The sequence below is a fragment of the Pocillopora damicornis genome, chromosome 12 (assembly GCF_964200805.1).
Source record: "Pocillopora damicornis chromosome 12, jaPocDami1.2, whole genome shotgun sequence".
In the NCBI taxonomy this organism is placed as follows: domain Eukaryota; kingdom Metazoa; phylum Cnidaria; class Anthozoa; order Scleractinia; family Pocilloporidae; genus Pocillopora; species Pocillopora damicornis.
In genome coordinates, this window is record NC_142681.1 from 20,191,633 (window position 1) to 20,211,996 (window position 20,364).

General features: G+C 37.5%; 3 protein-coding genes and 4 non-coding genes across 10 annotated transcripts; 4 read left to right on the plus strand and 3 right to left on the minus strand.

Annotated features, from left to right (window-relative positions):
* Window positions 1-127: 127 nt before the first annotated feature.
* LOC113676750 (protein GUCD1) lies at window positions 128-4,714 on the minus strand. 2 transcript variants are annotated; one of them, XM_027193444.2, is made up of 3 exons: window positions 4,484-4,714; window positions 2,988-3,322; window positions 128-1,795 (listed from the first exon to the last, which is right to left on the minus strand). In XM_027193444.2, exons 1-3 carry the CDS (start codon window positions 4,535-4,537, stop codon window positions 1,417-1,419), a joined length of 768 nt encoding a protein of 255 aa, XP_027049245.1. In that variant the 5' UTR covers window positions 4,538-4,714; the 3' UTR covers window positions 128-1,416. The 2 variants fall into 2 exon arrangements, with proteins under 2 accessions (XP_027049245.1, XP_089046584.1); XM_089190458.1 differs by lacking the exon at window positions 4,484-4,714 and having other exon boundaries at window positions 2,988-3,597.
* Window positions 4,703-6,487, plus strand: LOC113676751 (small nuclear ribonucleoprotein Sm D3). Its single transcript, XM_027193445.2, has 2 exons — window positions 4,703-5,222; window positions 5,988-6,487. Exons 1-2 carry the CDS (start codon window positions 4,898-4,900, stop codon window positions 6,056-6,058), a joined length of 396 nt encoding a protein of 131 aa, XP_027049246.1. The 5' UTR covers window positions 4,703-4,897; the 3' UTR covers window positions 6,059-6,487.
* Window positions 6,488-7,667: 1,180 nt separating this feature from the next.
* LOC113676756 (uncharacterized) lies at window positions 7,668-20,321 on the plus strand. 3 transcript variants are annotated; one of them, XM_027193453.2, is made up of 13 exons: window positions 7,668-7,839; window positions 14,214-14,289; window positions 14,669-14,749; window positions 15,152-15,221; window positions 15,335-15,417; window positions 15,843-15,946; window positions 16,205-16,245; window positions 16,674-16,805; window positions 17,334-17,447; window positions 17,882-17,999; window positions 18,142-18,287; window positions 18,438-18,481; window positions 18,572-20,321. In XM_027193453.2, exons 2-13 carry the CDS (start codon window positions 14,218-14,220, stop codon window positions 19,901-19,903), a joined length of 2,337 nt encoding a protein of 778 aa, XP_027049254.2. In that variant the 5' UTR covers window positions 7,668-7,839; window positions 14,214-14,217; the 3' UTR covers window positions 19,904-20,321. The 3 variants fall into 3 exon arrangements, with proteins under 3 accessions (XP_027049254.2, XP_089046565.1, XP_089046566.1); XM_089190439.1 differs by lacking the exon at window positions 7,668-7,839 and adding an exon at window positions 10,079-10,191; XM_089190440.1 differs by lacking the exon at window positions 7,668-7,839 and adding an exon at window positions 12,840-13,011.
* On the minus strand, window positions 11,183-11,255 carry Trnak-cuu (transfer RNA lysine (anticodon CUU)). Its single transcript has one exon. It is a non-coding gene; the product is annotated as a tRNA-Lys (tRNA).
* Window positions 12,316-12,388, minus strand: Trnak-cuu (transfer RNA lysine (anticodon CUU)). The gene has a single exon. It is a non-coding gene; the product is annotated as a tRNA-Lys (tRNA).
* Window positions 13,890-13,962, plus strand: Trnak-cuu (transfer RNA lysine (anticodon CUU)). Its single transcript has one exon. It is a non-coding gene; the product is annotated as a tRNA-Lys (tRNA).
* On the plus strand, window positions 16,437-16,513 carry Trnan-auu (transfer RNA asparagine (anticodon AUU)). Its single transcript has one exon. It is a non-coding gene; the product is annotated as a tRNA-Asn (tRNA).
* Window positions 20,322-20,364: the final 43 nt, after the last annotated feature.

The window sequence follows — 20,364 nt, forward strand, 5'->3', positions numbered from 1 at the left end:
AGATCTTTGGAACGCATAAGATACCTGTTACTCCTTAACCAAAAGATGACAAAATTTTGCACTGTCACATACAGACAACTTGCCTGTAGTACAGACTCAAACTTACACAATGCAACTCAGAGAAAAGTGTATAAAATATCATAGAAATTTATCACAGAAGTTTCTTAAATATTTGTGGCAAATACAAATAATTCAGTACTGAAATGTCAACAATCCATAAATGTTATTTACAGGATTCAGTTTTTATGACCTCTATCTCAACTTTACTTTTCTTACACTCTCTCCTTACACTCATCTCCTTAATTAAAATCCTAACTTTTTTACAAATTATTTTACATATAAGGACATCATTATTATCTACCCATCTTCTAATCTGGGGAACATCATAATTGGAAAGTTACATGAGGATTTATTGAGCAACATTCAATATATAAATTGATCACATATTTGCAAAAGGATGAGTCATTACAGCATTGATGTTACTGAATAAACCATAGCAGTTATTTCAAACAAAACTGTACCAGTGACCAGTATTTTAAGGTTTCAAGAGTACCCTTCTTTGGTATTACACTGTTTTTGTTATTGGCTAATTTTTATGAAAAATTAAAAAAAAAAAAAGATTAAAATTAACTAATACAGGTTTGACAAAATTTAAAAATATTTTTGTTCTTTGTTGAAAGGAGCAGTTTCAAATATAGCTGATAATGGTTTTTTCAAAACAGACCTATTTTATTGCAATGTGTAACCCATGTTTACACTCAACGGTAATGACTAGAATCATTTAAAGAAACATTCTTGGATTTTGCTATGTTTCCACGTTGGCTTGTTTCTAGCAAATTTCATTCAAACCTTTACAAGCCCTGTGAAAAACCATGTTAACCCTTTAAAATCAGTATGCATATTCTCCATACTGCTCTTTATACATTTCCTAAGGTGCTAATGGGGAGAATTTGTTAACCAATCAAAAGCTTTTGTTGGTGATCATTTCCTTTATTCTCATGACCTTAACATGTGATTCAGGGGTGATACTGTAGGGAGAGATTAGATGCTAGTCACTCTCATAGTTTAAAGGGTTAACCTTTAAACTCCCATGAGTGACCAAGACAAAAGTTTCTCCTTACAAGATCAAGCAGACGAGTGATGGGAAAAAAAGAAAAATATCAATTTGGGGATTATTAGTTGATCCAATTCTAAATTCTCTGAAGTAACATCGTAAGAACTGTATGACAGGCAGTAGGAGAATTACTCATGGGATCTTGGGAGTGAAAGGGTACACAAATAAATGGGAAAGAAGATAAAGTAGGTGATATGAAGGGAAAAGATTTTACTATTGGGCATAAAAGTAATGTACTTCGGAAAAAATAGAATGTGATTCTTGCCATAAGAATAGCTATGCAGTTTGAAATCTTTCATCAATCATATTTTGTTTTTAGTATTAATAAATGTGTCCTTTAAAAGTTCAGGTTCCTCTACTTTGACAAATACAATGTCTTCATCTGTTCCATAACTGCATCGTGCTGATTCAAACATGTCATATCTTGCACAGCAAAGAACTTCGTTAAATGATGGATTCTTGTAATACACATATCTCTTATCTGCATCAAATCCACATAATACTATGTAATGGCCACAATAGTCACTCTGATTTGACGCACATATACAGGATGTGAGCATCCTTAGTTTATTTGGAGAAAATATTTCACACCAGTGGCAAATCAAAACGTTTGAGTTCACCAGAACAATGGCAACATAACCCTTCAGCAATCTTAAAATAATTTCTTCCAATGACACACTCCTGAAATGAAATAGTAAAATTACAGATCAGCCAATTACAAGCATTTAAAAGTAGCTTTCATCATAATGATCCATGTTACAATTACATATTATACTAATCATTGGTTACTTGTATTTGTATGATAAGATGAATCATAAGGCACTTTGTTTAGTTCTTACTAATGATCTATTGATCTATTGGAGGACAGACAGATGACTTCACCATGAACAAATTTTTATTTTGTTCTCATATAAAACAAATAGAATCCACGAGGCTGTGGGTCAGTACGGTAGGATCACAGATGTCAAAATAAGGTAAGAAAATCAGAGACACACTCAGCTGCACCTTGCATGTCACTGTTTTGTTCTCAAGAATTCCGACGTCACCCATGATCTACTGATGAATAGACAAACAACATGGAATCTATTTGGTGATTAATGCAGGGATTAACAATATCGTTCAACTTAAATCTTATTGATTTGTCGTGTTAGCTTATGTAATTGGTGATTTCTCACAATCATTCTTTTGAACCAAAAAAACAATTTGAGATTTAGTCTTTCCTTAAAAGTGTTTCATTATTAATTTCTACCTGCAATTGCTTTGATTTTTCATTTTACACCACTCAACTAAAATTTAGTCTGGAAATCAATCCCGAAATTTTAAAAGTAAATAAAAAATTGATAATTCCGGAATTGTAAACATAGAAATTATCTTCTAATGGATCAAACATGACCTCAAGAGTTTAGTAATAATTTTTAAGGTTCCAACTGTAAAACCTGAAAGTTAAAGGCCCATCAGTGTACGCAAAGATAAGGATGATATCGGGATTTACGCGGGTTTGTTTACAAAATGAACGTGTTCACCAGAAGGTCATATGAGTGATAACTGACGTTGATTGCATCACGTACAAAGTGTACAGATAAAGGCGTCTCTCTCTCTTCTTTTAATTAATGTTTTCAGCAGGAATATGTCACCATCAACGAAGAAACTGAATATACGAATTAAATCATTTGGGCTGGAATATACATGAGCCATTAAGAGTTCACATTGCGTCAATAGACGTCAAACGGGTTGAGGGGCAAACTAACTAATTTATGCTACGTCATGCATGTCACGCAAATAATAATTTTGTTTCGTTAAATAAAATTACTATTAAGCTTAGGCCAAAAACCATAGTGGAAAAATTTAGGGATTTTTTTTAATGACGACTTACCTTTTATCAACCTTTAATTCTAACTGTGGTGCGAGAGAGAACAGGCGATTTACTCTTGTTTCGTCCAAGGTGAAGGTTCCTTCGTAAAACGAGTTTTGCCCGTAACTTGGATCTACTCCTAAAGTTTTCGTGCAGAAAATGTAATCAACCCTGTACTCAGTGAAAATACTAGCAATGTCTATGGTCCAAACACTGCTTCCAAAATTCTTTTTCGCGCAAATTTCTTCGTATTCCGAGTTATCGAACTTATTCCCCAAAACCTTCTGTAAAACCATCAACGAACATGCCAATCCACAATCCCAGTCTGTTTTCTGTTTTACGTGAGGCAACTCGATCTGTAGACGAAACATTTGAGAGAAAAATATGAGCCCTTCCTTGCCTATGTGTGGTCTCCTTGTGATGTCCCTGCCTGTTTGTGAAATAGTACTACAGAGGAATAGAAACAAAACATATTTATCCGGAAGAGCGGGAAGCGCGTCAGCGAGTTGGTCCGGTTTGAACGTGTGTTTACGTACAAACATCCCAACCCCCAGCCCTACGGTAGAAAATATGCTACGAAGGAAAAGTCACGCAGGACGTCACGCGACTCGCACACTAAGGGCTCATGTCTTGAAGTAATGGACTCATAACTAAAAATTCTCTTTTCAGTTTATCAAATGATAAGCAAACTAAAGAGGAAATAGGTAACGAAACCTTAAGCAAGAATTGATATGGAGATATGGGTATTCCGTTGTTGACGGATACTGTTGATCAAAATCATATATCCTTGAGCAGAAGTATACAGCCTAAATATAAGCTTCTGCCTTTAGCCATTCACTCTTTCAGCAAAGTTTATTCGTTTGGTTCAATAAAATTCTCAAAAAAGTCTTCCCAGGCTATTTTTTAAGAGACATTACAGACATCTTAGGTTTAAACTGAAATATATGTATTCACAATTCCCCACTTTCACATCTTTCGTAGAACACTAAGCTTGCCGCTGTTGATTTCGCGTCTGGTTTGTTGTACATACATCTTTGGACAAATAGATGTTCCCAAACTCTTACAAACTAAAAAAATGCCTATGCAAAAATTTTGGGCCAACAAAAATTTTGAATTGAAAGTTAATGTAAATGCATTTAATTTCCAATCTGCCTTTTTCTTATCTAACATGATAACCTTTGTTTGCTCCCCGAAGTTTCGCTAAAGGGTTGTTTTAAATTTCTCATAGGACAACTAAATGTTTCAAGATAAAATTACTACAATGCCTATCCAAAGTTTGGGATCCAAACACAGTGTGTGATCATAGAATTAAGGTCTTTGAACTAAACTACACAGCCTATAACTGATAAGCACTAAGTTCAACATATTAGAAATATGTTAGAAACCGCTAGAAATTGCCAAATCTATTGATTGTTTTCCACAATTTTTTGTGGATCACAGTTAATTTGTTCAAAATTGCCCAAAACCAACGAGAAACTAATAAATTATACATAAAAGTCGACAGCCAATATGCTTACCTTGAATTTTGTGCCTTTCCTCTTTCGTTGTCTCGAAATTTTGTACCCCGGCATTTTTAAACTCCAGCCTTCAGTTAAGGTCTCCTAAACTGTTATATCTTAAATTAGCACAATCAGACTTTGAATAAAGCATATCTTAGGACTCTGCCTCGATTAATCGACCAGATTGACATAAATGTATCGATTAGTTTAGGAAAGGTATTTTTGTTCTTTTCACAGCTTCTCAGGCTTGGTCACTAAGCCTGATTCTCTCCCAATACTCCTCGGATTGTAACGTTTGCGAACGTTTGGAATAACGAGGCTGTGAATGCCAGCGAAGAACGTACTTCAATCCAATACATCTACGCGTTTTCACAACTTCATCTTCGCTGAAAAGCAGGCACAGGAAGAGGTTAATATTTATTTTAATCGAAGATGTCGATAGGAGTGCCAATTAAGATTCTGCACGAAGCAGAAGGACATGTTGTCACGCTCGAAACGATGACTGGTGAAGTATACAGAGGAAAGCTCGTCGAGGCTGAAGACAACATGAATTGCCAGATGTCAAACATCACGGTAACCGCAAGGGATGGACGAGTTTCACAGCTAGAACAGGTCTTTATTCGTGGAAGCAAGATTCGGTTTCTGATTCTTCCAGATATGTTGAAAAATGCTCCAATGTTCAAGAAAATGACACAGAAAGGTTCGGGAGGCAGCGGAGCGGCGGGAAGAGGGAAATCAGCTATATTGAGGGCACAAGGTACAGTATTACTGTTTATTTATTATATTATATCGATAAAGTAACAGCCTTTTCTATCAATTTTCTCCCTATAGAAAGCTGGAACTGTATAGCCAGGGCCATGCACAAAGGTGTCTGCCAATGTCTATTGCACCTTTGCGCATGCACCCTAGTTCTGAAGCTAAATATTTAAAGTAGGTTTCTGGCTTTCTGTGTGCAAATTAATTGGAGTTGTAAAGAGATTAACATAGGATCGGATGTGATTACAAGTTGCAAATACTAGTTGGAAATTGTTAGCAATGGGTGAATGAGCTTTTCACTACAGTGCTGCACCAGGGCTAGATATTTGAAGGATTGTGCTTGGAAACATGACTGCTCTATGCGTTTATAGGTTGCTGTTCCAACAGGAATTATGTTTGTGATTAATTGGCTACATCTAAATGCAAGTTGAATACTTCACATTTTGCCACATTTAGGATTGACTTGGTGTTAACCTTTTGAAGGGATGGAAACACTATTTTGGTCAAATTTAGGTCATTTTACCCCTGTGCAATGTTTCTGCAAGTCAAATCACTCTGTTACTTTGCCCCTAAATATAGTCATGTTGCCCCTAACAGAAATAAGACTTGTTTATATCTTATTAACACACGATTGATTTCCATACACAAATAGTGCAGACTTCTTTTTGTTTCAGGATTCTTCACTTTGTGGTTGCCAAGAGAAATTTCTAAATGTTATGGATTACTCCTATTTCTAAATGCATGTATTGTTTTCTTTTTTCTACAGCAGCAGCAAGAGGAAGAGGAGCACCCACTCGAGGCGGCAGAGGAGGCAATGTTTTCCAGAGAAGAAGATAGCTTACTTCTTGGATTTTTTGTGAACCATTACAGAAAAGAAACAGCTGATTCTCTCTAGTGTGTAAATAGAACTTTTGTAAACAACTGGCATTAAGACATCTCTAAAGTAAAGTCCAAAATGAGCAATGGAAACACCTTTCCACCAAGACAGTGTTTGTACAGGACATCAGAACATTTCCACTAGAATAACGAACTGTATATTTTGGTTTTCTTAATGAACATTTTCTTATATCTTGGTCCCTTTTTGGTCAGATAATTATTTCATCTTTATTAAAATGGATTTGTAAGGCCTGCCTTTTAAAATCTCAGTCCAGAACATTATCTCCTTTCTGTAATTCTAGATTATTGTTTTATTCATGGTAGTATATAAGGGCATTGACTTTGATTGATCAAATACAAGCCCAAAGTAAAAAAGACCAAACATTTCAACAACCTGTCCTTCCTTCCAAACTTAAAAGCTTAACTGATATACATGTATGTGTGTGTGTGTATATATATATGTATACATAAGTTAAGAATTAAAGAGGACACATTGATTCTCTGTGACTGAGTTTCACATCTAAGCACTTATCACAAAAGAAAGTTCTGTCTCATGAGCGCTTAGGCGCAAAACTCAGAGTCGCAGAGAATTGATGTGTCCTCTTTAATTCTTTAACTTGTGTATATTTAGCTCTGCTACCACAGTATTGAGCACGTTATGCCAAGGTAGACTCTGCCCCCACATTCATTTATATATACACACACACACACACACACACACACACACACACATATATATATATATATTTGTAGATATGTGTTTGTATGTGTGTGTATATATATCTGGAAGTTGGACAAATGAATAAGAGGATAGACTATAAGGATAGACTATAATCAGGAGTTACACACATTTAAATATGGAAATGTGCATTGATCAACCATTGCCATAACTCTGGTAAAAGTTTCCGACACTCAGTCCAAATGCACTCCTGCATCAATCTAAAAATTATTTGCATTGTAATTATCAATTTGTGAAGAAGGTAATGAAATCTCAAACAATCTTTATTTTGTGTAAGGAAATGTTACCTATCTGATCATTTGATTGATAATTTAACAATAAGTATAAAGGGATTGGAGAGAGAAAACAGTAACATTTGATGCGACCCATTCCCCCTTGTTCTCGGTGCTGTTGTAGGGTAATCTATTATTGCAATACGGGTTTGGCCCGATTGTCAGCCGCTGATTGTGAAATGAGCCCACACTCTCCCTACCCTACACGAATTCTACTGCAAACAGTTATAGGTATACTGAGTAAATGACAACAACTTTTAATTATTGTATACAGGTACCTCCATAGTTTCTTCGGTTTGTTAGTTACTAAGGAATGTAACAAAATGGTGGCGTTTTCTTCATGTGAAAAAGGCACGACACATGACGAGAAACTTTTAGAAGCAACCAATATTGAAACCTCAGTCTAGTATAACAATAGTAAAATCCTATGGGCTTAAAAGTGAAAAAATCGCCTGACAATTTTGTAATCGTTTCAAATTCGAAAACATCTACCACGCACTGCAAACAAAAAACTTTCAGACGTTTGGCGTGATTTAAATGTTGAGAACAATGATCTGTTTACTTTGAAAAATTATTAAATCGCTCTCACTTGAAGTGACCAGCTCGTTGCCGGGAAGTGTTTTCAAGTTTCAATCTAAAGTTAGGAATAGTTCTTACGACATATCGATGCAACTACAATGTTGCAGCGACTAGGGATTCTGATTTAAAGTCAAGTCAGTTTTTACTCTCAGGTAAGATATTATTTGTCTTCTGAGATTCTATTACGTCGGCGGACAAAACCTGGAGAATACTTGTTTATCAAAGATTTCTTAAATCCCAGACACCGACGAATTCGGTATATTACATAAACTTGTACAAAACACCCCTGAAATTTGTTAGTTTTCCATGTAACTGAACAAAATGGCAAGGTTAACATTAGAATTTACCCTTGCGCCGTGCAATCGATATTTATCAGAAAATATACCGTGAAGTAAGCGTGTATAATGTTTTTAAGTTGCACAAGTAGCTCCATTAAAGGTCTGTATTAGCTCCAACTCGTTAGAGATCAGTAATTTGTCGAACAAGGTTGTCATTCACAGAAGTTCCGATTTTCCGTGCGGCACATTTGTCTTATAATTATTTACACCTTTTCCTCTTGAGCAATTTGGTTGTGCACGCAATTTATTTCTGATGAATCATAGGAATTCTTTCTATCTTTTTGACGTCTGAACTGAGTGAATCGCGTCCATAAATCTAGGACTCGCAAACGGCTGGAACCAAAAAACACTATCACCTTTACGATACATATCTATTATAAATGTACATCTGACTTTCATTTGGTCGCGTTGTCTCAAAAAATTTTGTTAACCAGGTTAGTCAGGGTTAGCTTGAATCACTCAGGGAACAAATTTTTTTCTTCTCCAAGTAAATTAAGATTTCCTGTAGTTCGTAATGTAGTTTTTATAGTTCCTTGTCAGTTTTTTTTTTGTGCGTCACTGCATGCCTGAAATTAACTGCGCTTTTTGCACTAAACGGTATTAGCGAATAAGGAAGGAATAAGCTTAATGAACAGACCTGTTTAGAAGTTAGGGTAATCTTTTAAGCTTAGTCAATTAGAAAATTTTTCTTGATTTTCACCTCTCTCTAGAAGCCATATGTTTAATGACCGGATATAGCTAATTATTGATTTTTAACTCGTGAATTGCGCGCATGCGCAAGAGCGAGTTATAGATACGATGTGGGGAATGGCATTCGCTCGCTCGCTCGTTCGCTCGATTGGTCGATTCCTGTAAACTTTGTTTAGATTTTAGGCTTTTGAGTGCATTTGATAGTTTTTGGCTAGCAATAAACAGACGAAATGGCGACCTTTGTTGCTAAGAATAGTGGTGGGGTGGTGGGGTGAAAAAGAAGCCAATGATAATCTTAAAAGAGTTTTTTTTTTCGTTTTAGTTTCAACAAGCGGCGCCAGCGACTGGCGGGCATGCAAGGATTCACATTGAAATAACAGAACAACCTTCGTTTTTCATAAAACTGTAATTTACAATCCTTGAACTTGAAAACAATCCGAAGATTCATTGAAAATATCACTTACTGCGAAGCGCTCAGAGTTTACAGATGTTCAAAAGCTTTTTCTGTTATGACGTGAGATTGCGGACAAAATCGATCATTACGTTTCGTCGTGTGTGTTTTTCCTGTGTGAAGCAACGAAAGATGCCGGCGACTGACGAAATAACAAGTTAACACGAAAATTAAATAACACCTAAACAAACAATTTTAACTACCGATTTTCAGTGAATTTTTAAAGAACAATTTTCTTTTAGGTTTCAAGACAATTTGAAGATTCAACATACATACAACGTACTAAAATGCGAAAGTTACACACCACAAAATTGATAAATAGGCCTGAAATGAAATTCTATCTTGTTATTGATTATACGTTGCCTAGCACGTGACTTAAATCTACCCAGGCGGAGATCCAAAATGACGGTGGCAGGTTTTGCTTAGTTATATCACTCAAAACTCGTTCCCGTTTGTCTCGTTTGATAAAGAGGGAATCGTTAATGTTTTCATTAAGACAGTATTGCCTTGATTTTCTAATATTTACAACGAAAGACAGTAAATTTCACTTTTCACCCACATTTACTTCCAACCTTTTCTTTTGAACCAGAAACAAAAATGATAGACGTTTAAAACACGACATCATCCACCTTGTCAAATGTAATAGCATGATCATTTCAATTGTAATGCCTTCTTATCCCAACGTTACTTTGTTTCTTTGCTACATTAGCGAACACTGAACTACTGCTCGTACTCCAGATATGACAATCAACTACAAAATTCCCTAAACCAGATAACATTAAACATAATCTAAAAAATCATGTGTCAATTCACGAGTTTGCTCACAGAGCACTTTGATTAAGGAAGATGATTGATTTAATCTGATGATTTTGGCACCTCGTATGATGTCTGTGTCACCTAAAAAAACAAACTGTCGGCTTTAAATACATATTTTCCTTAACCTCGCATTTGAATCGCGTAAAGAAAAGCTACCATCGAAGAAAATTATAAAAGAAACTGAATTTGAGTTTGTCATAATCGCTTGGGTAAGTTATATCTAATTGCTAAGATTCTAAGACTGGTATTGTTGATTACCTTTCCTTTATATTATATATACAATCTGAGAGTAACGCTACTAATCATGATATACAAGCATTTATGTACAACGACAAGAAAATTTTAGGTATTCAGTGTAGCCACGCCAACAGACTAGTTTTGGCAGAATTCACTTTGATTGCATGAGAAGTGGATTGTAGTCGAGCCTTTCCTAATTCCTGTTCTGTTGTACTTGTTTTACGAGTCTCTTGTGTTACAGTTGACGCTTTTTTCAGCAATCAGATATCATTACAAAAATCCACCTTTGTACTTGCTGTCATGGATATACTTTGGACTTTTATTTAGTTGTTTTGTCACCAAGAATTTACTTAACCGGGTCAGTCAGCTATAGTCAGTGCTAGCCTGTATCATTAGGGACACAATTCTGTTAGTCTCAAGTAAAGACTTCCTGTGGTTCTAGGGCAGTTTTTGAACTTCCTCAAAGATTTCATAAAATTTTATCTTTGTGCGTCATTGCTCGAAATTCTCGTCAGCCGACTTTCCTGGTGTAGTTTATGACTGACGTAAGCTAACCTGGTTCTTTCAGTTTTCCTTTGTTTTTTCCTTCTCTGAAGTTCCTACTTTTTCCGCTAAATTTCAGAGCAAGTTTTTTTAGCTCAGATAATTTAAATAACTCTTCTTTATTTTACCCTCTCTCTTGGTCAAATGTTTAACTGGATGTATCTAATTATATAATCATTTATCTCTAAGGAAGATCATATTGACATTATGTATTCACGTGCCTGAGTCTAGACTGAGTCACTTACCAGTGACAAACTGTCAGAAGTGAATGCATATTTTCTTTACCAAATTTGTATTGTGAAAAAAGTTACTCTTGAAGGAAATAGTGACAAAAATTAATCTGAGGTTGTCCTAATCGCTTATGTAAGTTTATATTCACCATTCTGATACCAAAAGTTGGAATAAAAAAGATGTGATTAGCGCCCAACGTGGGGCTCGAACCCACGACCCTGAGATTAAGAGTCTCATGCTCTACCGACTGAGCTAGCCGGGCGAGCTATAAAAGCGGTATAACGATTTAAAAATGTAGATGTCGTTTAGAACATTCTCCGCCTCACTTTCCACAGTCTCTGTTTCTCTCTACGCCACGCTTTTTCACTTAGCCTCTGGTAAAATTCTAATTGCAAAACTTTTATTTCGTTGTATTGTCACCAAGAATTTACTTAACCGGGTCAGTCAGCTAAGTCAGTGCTAACTTGTATCACTAAGGACACAATTCTGTTAGTCTCAAATAAAGACTTCTTGTAGTTCGTAGGGCAGTTTTTGAACTTCCTCAAAGATTTCATAAGATTTTGTCTTTGTGCGTCATTGCCCGAAATTCTCGTCAGCCGACTTTCCTGGTGAAGTTTATGACTGACGTAAGCTAACCTAATTTTTTCAGTTTTCCTTTGTTTGTTACTTTTCTGAAGTTCCTACTTTTTCCGCTAAATTTCAGAGCAAGTTTTTTTAGCTCAGATAATTTAAATAACTCTTCTTTATTTTACCCTCTCTCTCGGTCAAATGTTTAACTGGATGTATCTAATTATATAATCATTTATCTCTAAGGAAGATCATATTAACATTATGTATTCACGTGCCTGAGTCTAGACTGAGTCACTTACCAGTGACAAACTGTCAGAAGTTAATGCATATTTTCTTTACCAAATTTGTATTGTGAAACAAGTTACTCTTGAAGGAAATAGTGACAAAAATTAATCTGAGGTTGTCTTAATCGCTTATGTAAGTTTATATTCGGTTCTTACGATTCTAACGTTTCTGTTCATCTTGTATTTCACTATAGAGCAGCTCGTTGTTTTGATATTGTACTATAAATGTCACTTACAACTGCACTTGAATGATGCTTCGCAGTCAAACACCTTCGTAACCTGAATGCCCTCTGCATACTTCCATAAATTTCAACAAGATAAAACAATGGGACCTTGTTTTCAGCCAATCTCTCAGCGCCTGAAAAAATTTTAATGGGTCATCTCGATTTGTTTGGTCTCAAATTCACTTCGATAAAAACTGTTTCACCATTCTGTTACCAAAAGTTGGAATCAAAAATACGTAATCAGCGCCCAACGTGGGGCTCGAACCCACGACCCTGAGATTAAGAGTCTCATGCTCTACCGACTGAGCTAGCCGGGCGCGCCTCAATTGCGAAGCAACAATTTAAGAGTGCAGATGTCATCTGGAACATTCTCTGCCTCACTTTCCACAGTCTCTGTTTCTCTCTACACCACGCTTTTTCACTCAACCTTTGGTAAAATTCTAATTGCAAAACATGAATTAAACGCAATACACTAATATTGGTACTTTTGCTTGGCATTGGCATTTAGAAGTAATGCAAAAATCTTGCTCAGAGCTAAGCACCTGAAATGGTCCGGAATTATTTTAGTAAATTCGGTATGGCCTTTCTAAAAATTCACTGATAAGGTTACCCTATAGCGTGAAACGATATTAAGCAGCTGTAGCCCAGATCGAGGGTACTTACTTAAAAAAACAGAAATTTTCCATACGCAGACAGGGTCTAATTAATTCTACCAAAGAAAAATGAAATTTCAGTTGAGGTTTCTGTCCCCGAAGGCATCAGTGAGTCATCACTATTTTTCGCTTTCTTTAATATAATGAAGCAACTGGGAGTTCTGCTCCTTTGATTTTCCAGGGCGGAGTGTCTTGTGTTGCTAATAGAATTTGATTCCTACCGTAGTCTTTTAGTAACGACGTTTTGTTAAGTTACACGAGGAGTGGATCTTCCCTGAGTGAAGTCGGTAAGGAACTTAAATCTCTTATGACCCATGATTCCAGGAATATGAAAACATTCTGGGTTGATCCATAGGTATGAAGTACGTTGCGAACGCATTGTTTCTTAAATGAATTGTGTCAAGTTATGCAGTTATGCTTCCCACTGGTCTGAACGCATAAATTGGCGTGTAGCGTCCGAGTTCTCTCTTCAGGGTCTGAGCGATAAAAAAAGTTACCATATCGATCATTATTAACTACATCAATGCATTACTTGACTTGACGCTAAATAAACGACCTTTAGCCGCGGAGCCTATTGTCTTACTTACTCTGTGACAAAATGAGAAATTGAAATTGAAAGAAGAATGCTTTAATTTTGCTTCAGATGCCCTCAATCGGAGCTGCAAACGCCAGAGATGGGCATGTTTTTTTCTAACCAGAAAGGGGCAGAAATACGCTTTTACTACACTTTCTATCGATTTGCCGATGTAATAAAGAAAATTTTGTATATCAGAGGCAAGTCTATTTTTTATAAGATTAAACTTCAGTTTTCAATGGGTTCATCCGTGCTGTAAACGTAGCATCTCAGGCATTTTATAAAAGTAATCACAGTTTCAAACGTTAATACCAAAAGGTCTACAACGTAAGGGAAAGGTCGCACAACGAAGGCAGATAACTATCTTAGTAACTGTCAGTTGCAAATGGATCTTGCTTCAGGAAAGTCGGAAATAGAAACACTAGTTTTGTTTGACGAAAGGTTTAGAACTTATTAACATAATAAAATTAAGAGATCTTCTTGATACTTTAATTAAGAGTCTACACAATTTACTTTTGGGCTCACGTTTAGAGCAGGAAAGGGAGAAAGTAAAGAAAAAACTCATTTGATTTTTCAGGAGGATTGTAATTCGCCCGGCTAGCTCAGTCGGTAGAGCATGAGACTCTTAATCTCAGGGTCGTGGGTTCGAGCCCCACGTTGGGCGTTGAGCTTAATTGCTTTCGCAAAAATTATTTATTTTGCAGTGATGCAGTGATAGACTTATTGTTTTGAAACACAGCGTTAAAATTTATCATTTCTGACGGAGAACAAATAAATAAATACTGCGTTCGAAGTCAGTATTTCAAAACACAGGTGCCCAGGCGAATGGCTAATAGGGGTATGCGTCGCCATGGGAACACTGGACGATCAGTACTTATGGTAAAAAGTGGACTTAAATTTTTTTTTCCATTCCAGCGCCATGAGCTTAACACAGGTCAGAGACGTCTCGGTTGAGGACATATGCAAAAGAACAAAGCCAAGAAAACATTACGTAAGCTTTTTTCAACGGGCCATAAAACCAACTGGGAAGGAGGTTGTAATGAAACGACTTGAATCGGAAGATTTTGGTTATAATAGCCTATAGTCTTGAATTTCATTTCAATCAGTATTTTGGACAGGTGACTAATCAAAAAAAGATCCCAGAAAACCAGTTTATCGCCAGGAATTAACCTAAAACAAAATAAAACGTGAAGATGTAGTGAATCTGACGAAGGATACACTATGGACCCCTGGAGACCTTCAAATGACCCTAAGCGAAGGAAGCCTGACAAAGGAGCCCTGACAAATGTCTTCAGTCAGCTTGCTGATATTCACTGATTTGAAATAATACAGGATGATCAATTGAAGTTAATTTCTCCATTCGTCGATAGGTATACTTCATTCAAGTTCATTGGCATGACGGACCCATCACTCCAGTCTACAGAAGCTACAGCACCCTCCTTGAACTGCAGGTACTCATACTACTGAATCTGTCCGACGGGAGACTGGTTATAAAAATCGGAATTTATCAAAATTAAAAACCACGGTGCCTGAGTTTTTGTTGGGAGCTCTTCAGTTGACGTAATCATTTGTTTGGATGTCAACGCATGCGCACACGGTGGCTAAGTGAATCGATAGGAAGTTAGTACAACATCATTTGAATGCAATCGAATATTATTCACGGTCAGGTACAAAAAAAATTGATAAAAAATCTTAAACAAAGAAATCATTCTGGCCTCCCAACTATTGTATTTCATCAACTATGATCAAAAAAAATTCTTACAGCAAATTGGTGCCCCTTTGAGGGGAGTTTCCTGTCAGTTGAACAGCCAATGAGAACACAAGAGAGCTTATGTAGTGTGGTTATTTCGCAGGAAAGGTTACTAAAAATAGAAGACTTCATCTTGAACCAGAACGACCCAGCTTCTAGAACACTGCTCAAAGGTAACTTAAAAGCTACCCAAGAAGTTTTAAAAATGTTTGGTCCACATGACAATTTCTAGTAAGCATAAGTTTATGTTCGATATCTCTTATGGTCTCCAAACTTTTCTCCACAGGAAAGTCATTTTCTGGAAGGTTTACTATCAAAAAACGCGCCAAAGCATTAAAAAGAATGCCTGCTGTCGAAGAATTCCTCAAAGTAAGTTACAGAAAGTAAAAATGCAGCCATGTCATGTTGACACAACGAAGCTCATTTTTTGTAGTCATAGCAGTTATACTTTTTTAAAGTTTGCCGCTGACACAATACTACAAAAGGGGGTATAACAATTTTCCAAAGAAACTGTGGTGCTTCATGGGGGGGGGGGGGGGGGGGGGAGAGGGTATTACAGAATAATGTGGTTTCATCAACCTGCTAAGTTGATAATATAATGGCCACCGCAGAGAGTTTCTCAGGCTGGCGTCTCAAGCGTGAGCCCTTTGTTAGAGCGAAGGGAGTATTAAATGGAAAATTGCCAACGAAACTAATTTCTAACTTTTTACTCCATTTTTAAATTTTTTTTGGATAAAGCTAATTGGCCATTCACCTTAAATTCGAATAACAGATTTGTTTTCTCCCTTTTACAGTCTATAGTTCATCAACCTCCGCATATTTCTGGATCAGATCCTGTAATAAACTTTTTTCACCCTCTTCCCGAAGATCTTATCGAGTTAGACCATGATCAAGCAGAGTAAGTGAACAAGTGTAGTACACTTGTGTCTCTTTATGTTTTTATGAGGGAATCCATCCCGATGATATTAAGTGGGGTTGAAACTTTTGTCCACAGTTTGCACCTAGGCGCGCATTCCGTGGCTCAAAAACAACATTATCATATCATCAGAGCAAATGGGTGACTCTGGTTTATTCTAACATTATTTTAGTTCACACAACAGCACTCCGCTGCAAGGAAAATGTTCAATGAATATTCCTGTCTTTTATTTTTCTTTAGAAAAAATCGAAATATGGATAGACGCGCATCAAAAGGAAAATGTAAGCCAACATTACAATCCTACAGTATCCAACATGAACTCTTGTATTCTGGGGTTAAAAATATTCTTCATAAATTTTCAATTAATTAAGCTTCACTTTGCAAGTTACGTTGTTGTTGTTGTTGTACGCACATACTCTTTTAATAAACAGTAAAAATCTTCTTTCAAAATTCCTGTTCACAGGCACCTGTGTCTCGGCTAGTTGGCTCAGTCGGTAGAGCATAAAACTATTAATCTCGGGGTCGTGGGTTCGATACCCACGTTGAGAGTTCATTGGAAGTGATTATGCAAACACAATTTTGTGCAAATCTAGCTTTTTGCTGTTGTTGATGGTTTTTTCAGGTCAGTTCATAAATTGGGAGATGGATAACCGCATAAATAATAAGAAGTTGATTTTTTTATATGCAATTTAACTATTTCCTGTATCAGACCTTCAGCACATATCGGAGCCATTCCTGCTGGAGCAGTACGTGGCAATCGCAGATTACACAAGTAGAGAAGTAAATGACATAAATCTCACAGCAGGGAACGTTGTGGAAGTTATCCAGAAAAATGAACACGGTGAGTGATGTGATGCCCAGCTTTTTAAAGGCGTGGCAGCCTCGTGAGCTCATTCTCTATGGACAATAATTTATGATAAACTTAATTTTCTCGGTTTGATGGGTTTTTGTTATTAACATTTTTTGTATAAGTATTGGTATCCCTGCGCGCGCAGCAAGCTCCGCCATGATTTTTTGGTAGGACACCGAAATCCAAAGAGTGACGTAACGTAACCTTACTGCGTACGCCGCCATTTTAAATCTTGCTTAGCAACCTGACCGATTACATTTGCTTTGACACAACTAAATTCCCTTTTTCCATCACGATGTAATGACTTCTTTCCACGATAACCAGAGCGGCAGCTATTTGTAAATTGCAAACTATTGAAGTTTACTTTTTCATAGCGTGATTTTCATCTTCGTTTCACTGCATCAGGATTAGGTTACTTTCACTACGCAATTAGCTTCAGATCTTGAGCTGATTACATTTCAATAAATTGTGTCTTTCAACTTTCTCTGAAATATTTTTTGTTTACGCTTCTCATTGAAGGTTGGTGGTTTGTGGACCTTGACAGTGAGGTGGGCTGGGTACCAGCATCTTACCTTGAACCCCGGGACGGCAGCATGGATGATCAGGTGTTGGAGACTTTTGAGGAAGGAGAGGGTAAGGTACTCTGCTACGTGCGATCCAGTCACCTCTTTAATGTATGTATGAAGTACACTGCCGCTCCCCAATAGCCAGCTTATTGACCTTTTTTTCCCATGAACCCTCCCTTCGGTCGAGAATTCACACATTTCTGTTGAATTGGTCACTTTCTGTGTAAACATGCCGGTGAATTATAAACTTGGGTGACGGCAGAAATAGGCTCCCATTCCCCTAAATGCGGCCAATGTACGGTCTCATTACCCCCCCCCCCTCCCCCGCTTATGATGCCAATTTGACATGCCTAAATTTGTTCCGATCAGATAAGGGTTGTTTGCGGGCTCATTGCTCACTTTCAGATTGTTCTAAGGATTTATTTTGTACGAAATTGTTATAAAAATAAAAATTGAAAAAAAAAACTGCCGTGCTCTGATTTCGTCTTTCTTGACACACAGAGGAAACATACATTTCCATGGCTGCCTATGAGCCTCAACTTGACGACGAGGTTGGGTTTGAAATGGGAAAAGTCGTCAAGGTCATTCAGAAAAATCTGGACGGATGGTGGTTTGTCAAGTAAGTTGTGATAGTTTTTAGAGGAACCAAACTTAAATGATTATTGCTTGGATTTAAGTCTAACAACTGGAAACTTCGAAAGTATATTGACTGATATCTACCAGCAACATAATTCGCAACAAGATTACTTTACTCGCGACAGGTTTGAAGAGAAAGAAGGCTGGGCACCATCAATGTATCTGAGAGAGGTGGCCTCGTCCCAGTACAACGCAAGACAGAAAGGAAAACATGCTGCAGTCAGAGCTATGCTCAGAGATACACGTTTGAATAGCATTTCTGTCCTAGCTGGTAAGAAAAATAGAATTCCCACACGAGTAGATTCACTTAAGTCACAATTCTCTGGTCCGTCTGTCGGGCTGTCCATCCCCATATACTTCTTTTAAACTCTTTTTTCCCCATCTGGCTGTTTACAAAATCTTTTTGTTTCCTTTCCTCCAGGAAGAAGACAAACATGGGACCCACCAGCCAGGAAAAAGAGTGTGGTACGAATTTTTTTTGACACCTTTTAAAGAATATGAAATGACCATCTTTATTAATTTTGTTTCTTCTTAAAATCTTTATTTCACCCGAAGAGGAGGAACGAAAACCAAGCCGTCTCCAGCTCTGCTAGAAAAGAGAACAGTTTCACCACAAAGCCTGTCGGATCCTACGTAAATCTGGAGTTTCATCAAGTCACGAAGAAGCCTCAAGGAAGACGGAATCCGCGGCAGAAACAAGATCCCAATGAAGTAAGAGCAGGATGCAGATTAAACGGAGAATCAAAGAGCATTCTTAAGGTCAACTCTGAAAATTCAGTTAACGATGCGCAGATTAATGGCTTATTGAAGCCCAGGCCTTTATCAATGGTGGAAGAAGAGGATCTGGAAACTGTTTCCCGCGGGACGAGTCCCATCCCGAGCCCGTTGCTAGCTCAGAGTTCCAACAACTCAAATACCCCACCTCCCTCTTCCGACGAACGTTATCACTTCCGCCCGATTAAACTCCCGGAGGAGGAAACAAAAGAGGATTTGGAGTTTCCGGTTGAGGACGAGGAAACCGTACACGGATCTAGCCCTGAAAACCCTGTCATCGATTCCCATAGTGATGGAAACCAACAACCTGATGTGCAAGACGAAGACGAGGAAGAAGGCGAAGAATATACCGAAAATATGCCGGAGCTGGTGAATAACAGATTCTTAGCCATGGGATCCTACGAAAAAGAGGGCGAACAGGAAGTAAATCTGCAAGAGAATGCTGAGGTTGAACTTCTAGAAGAATCGGAGGGGGGCTGGTGGCTAGTGCGCACTTCAAGTCATTCTGTAGGTTGGGCACCGTCAAATTTCCTAGAGAAAGTTCAAAGTTTAAAAACTGGTCGGATGGAAACTGTTACCGAGTCACATGTTGAAAATGTAATTGAGGTGATACCAATACGGCCGCCCAAATCACCCAAAGTCCTCAAGATGGCGCAAGATATTTGTGTAGAAGAGAGATTTTGGAAATATCTCCAAAAGGGTAAAGAACAGGACACCAGTCTAATTGACGCAGAAGACTTAGATATCGAGGGTATCAAGGCACCTCTTGAGGCAAAAGAAGACAATAACGAGGTTTTTACTTGCACATTTGATGACTACGAATGTAACCCTGAGAGTGGGGTTTGTCTGAGAAAAAGCCAAGAACCCAGCGAGGTCAAGTTCGCGCCTACGAATGACGTCCCTTCTGATCAGGAACATCTTCAAGCGTCCTGGAATAGACCCGGTAGTATGGAAAGATCAGAGAGTGTTCCTAGTCTGGCTGAGTGTGAAGACTTTGATGATTTACCCTCCGATGAAATGATCAAGTTAACAACCAACGAATCACCTGCACAAGCAGTGATGAAAACTGCTGAGCCTCATACGTTTGAAGTGAAAATATTACAAGATAGTTAGGTCAGACATCGCGAAATAGACTCTCGCTACTTCCGTGCAAAGAGTCATCATTTCCTTTTCTCGTAGAGTGTATTTCTTCCCTTTTAAATCAGAAATAATTAAGGATAATGAAGAAATTTTGTATGTTGTGAACTCCGGTTACACTCCTCTGGCTTTTTCTACTTCGCTGTGGGTCACAAAAAGGCTCAATGGTAGTGACCGAGTTTGCTTAACCCTTTGACTCCCAAGATCTGGTTTTTAATTCACCCTTCTAGCTGCTATACATTTCCTTGTAACCTAGTTAGGAGAATTTGGATAACGACTTCTACCTGATAAGTTTGAGTATTCTCATTACCTGTTTGCTGGATAATCTATGGATACTGTAGGGAGAAATCAAAGGTTCCTTTTATAATGGTGAGAGGACAAAAGAGATACCTCAGTCGGTGTCCGCTTAACACAGAGTTTCCACTTAATATGTGGTT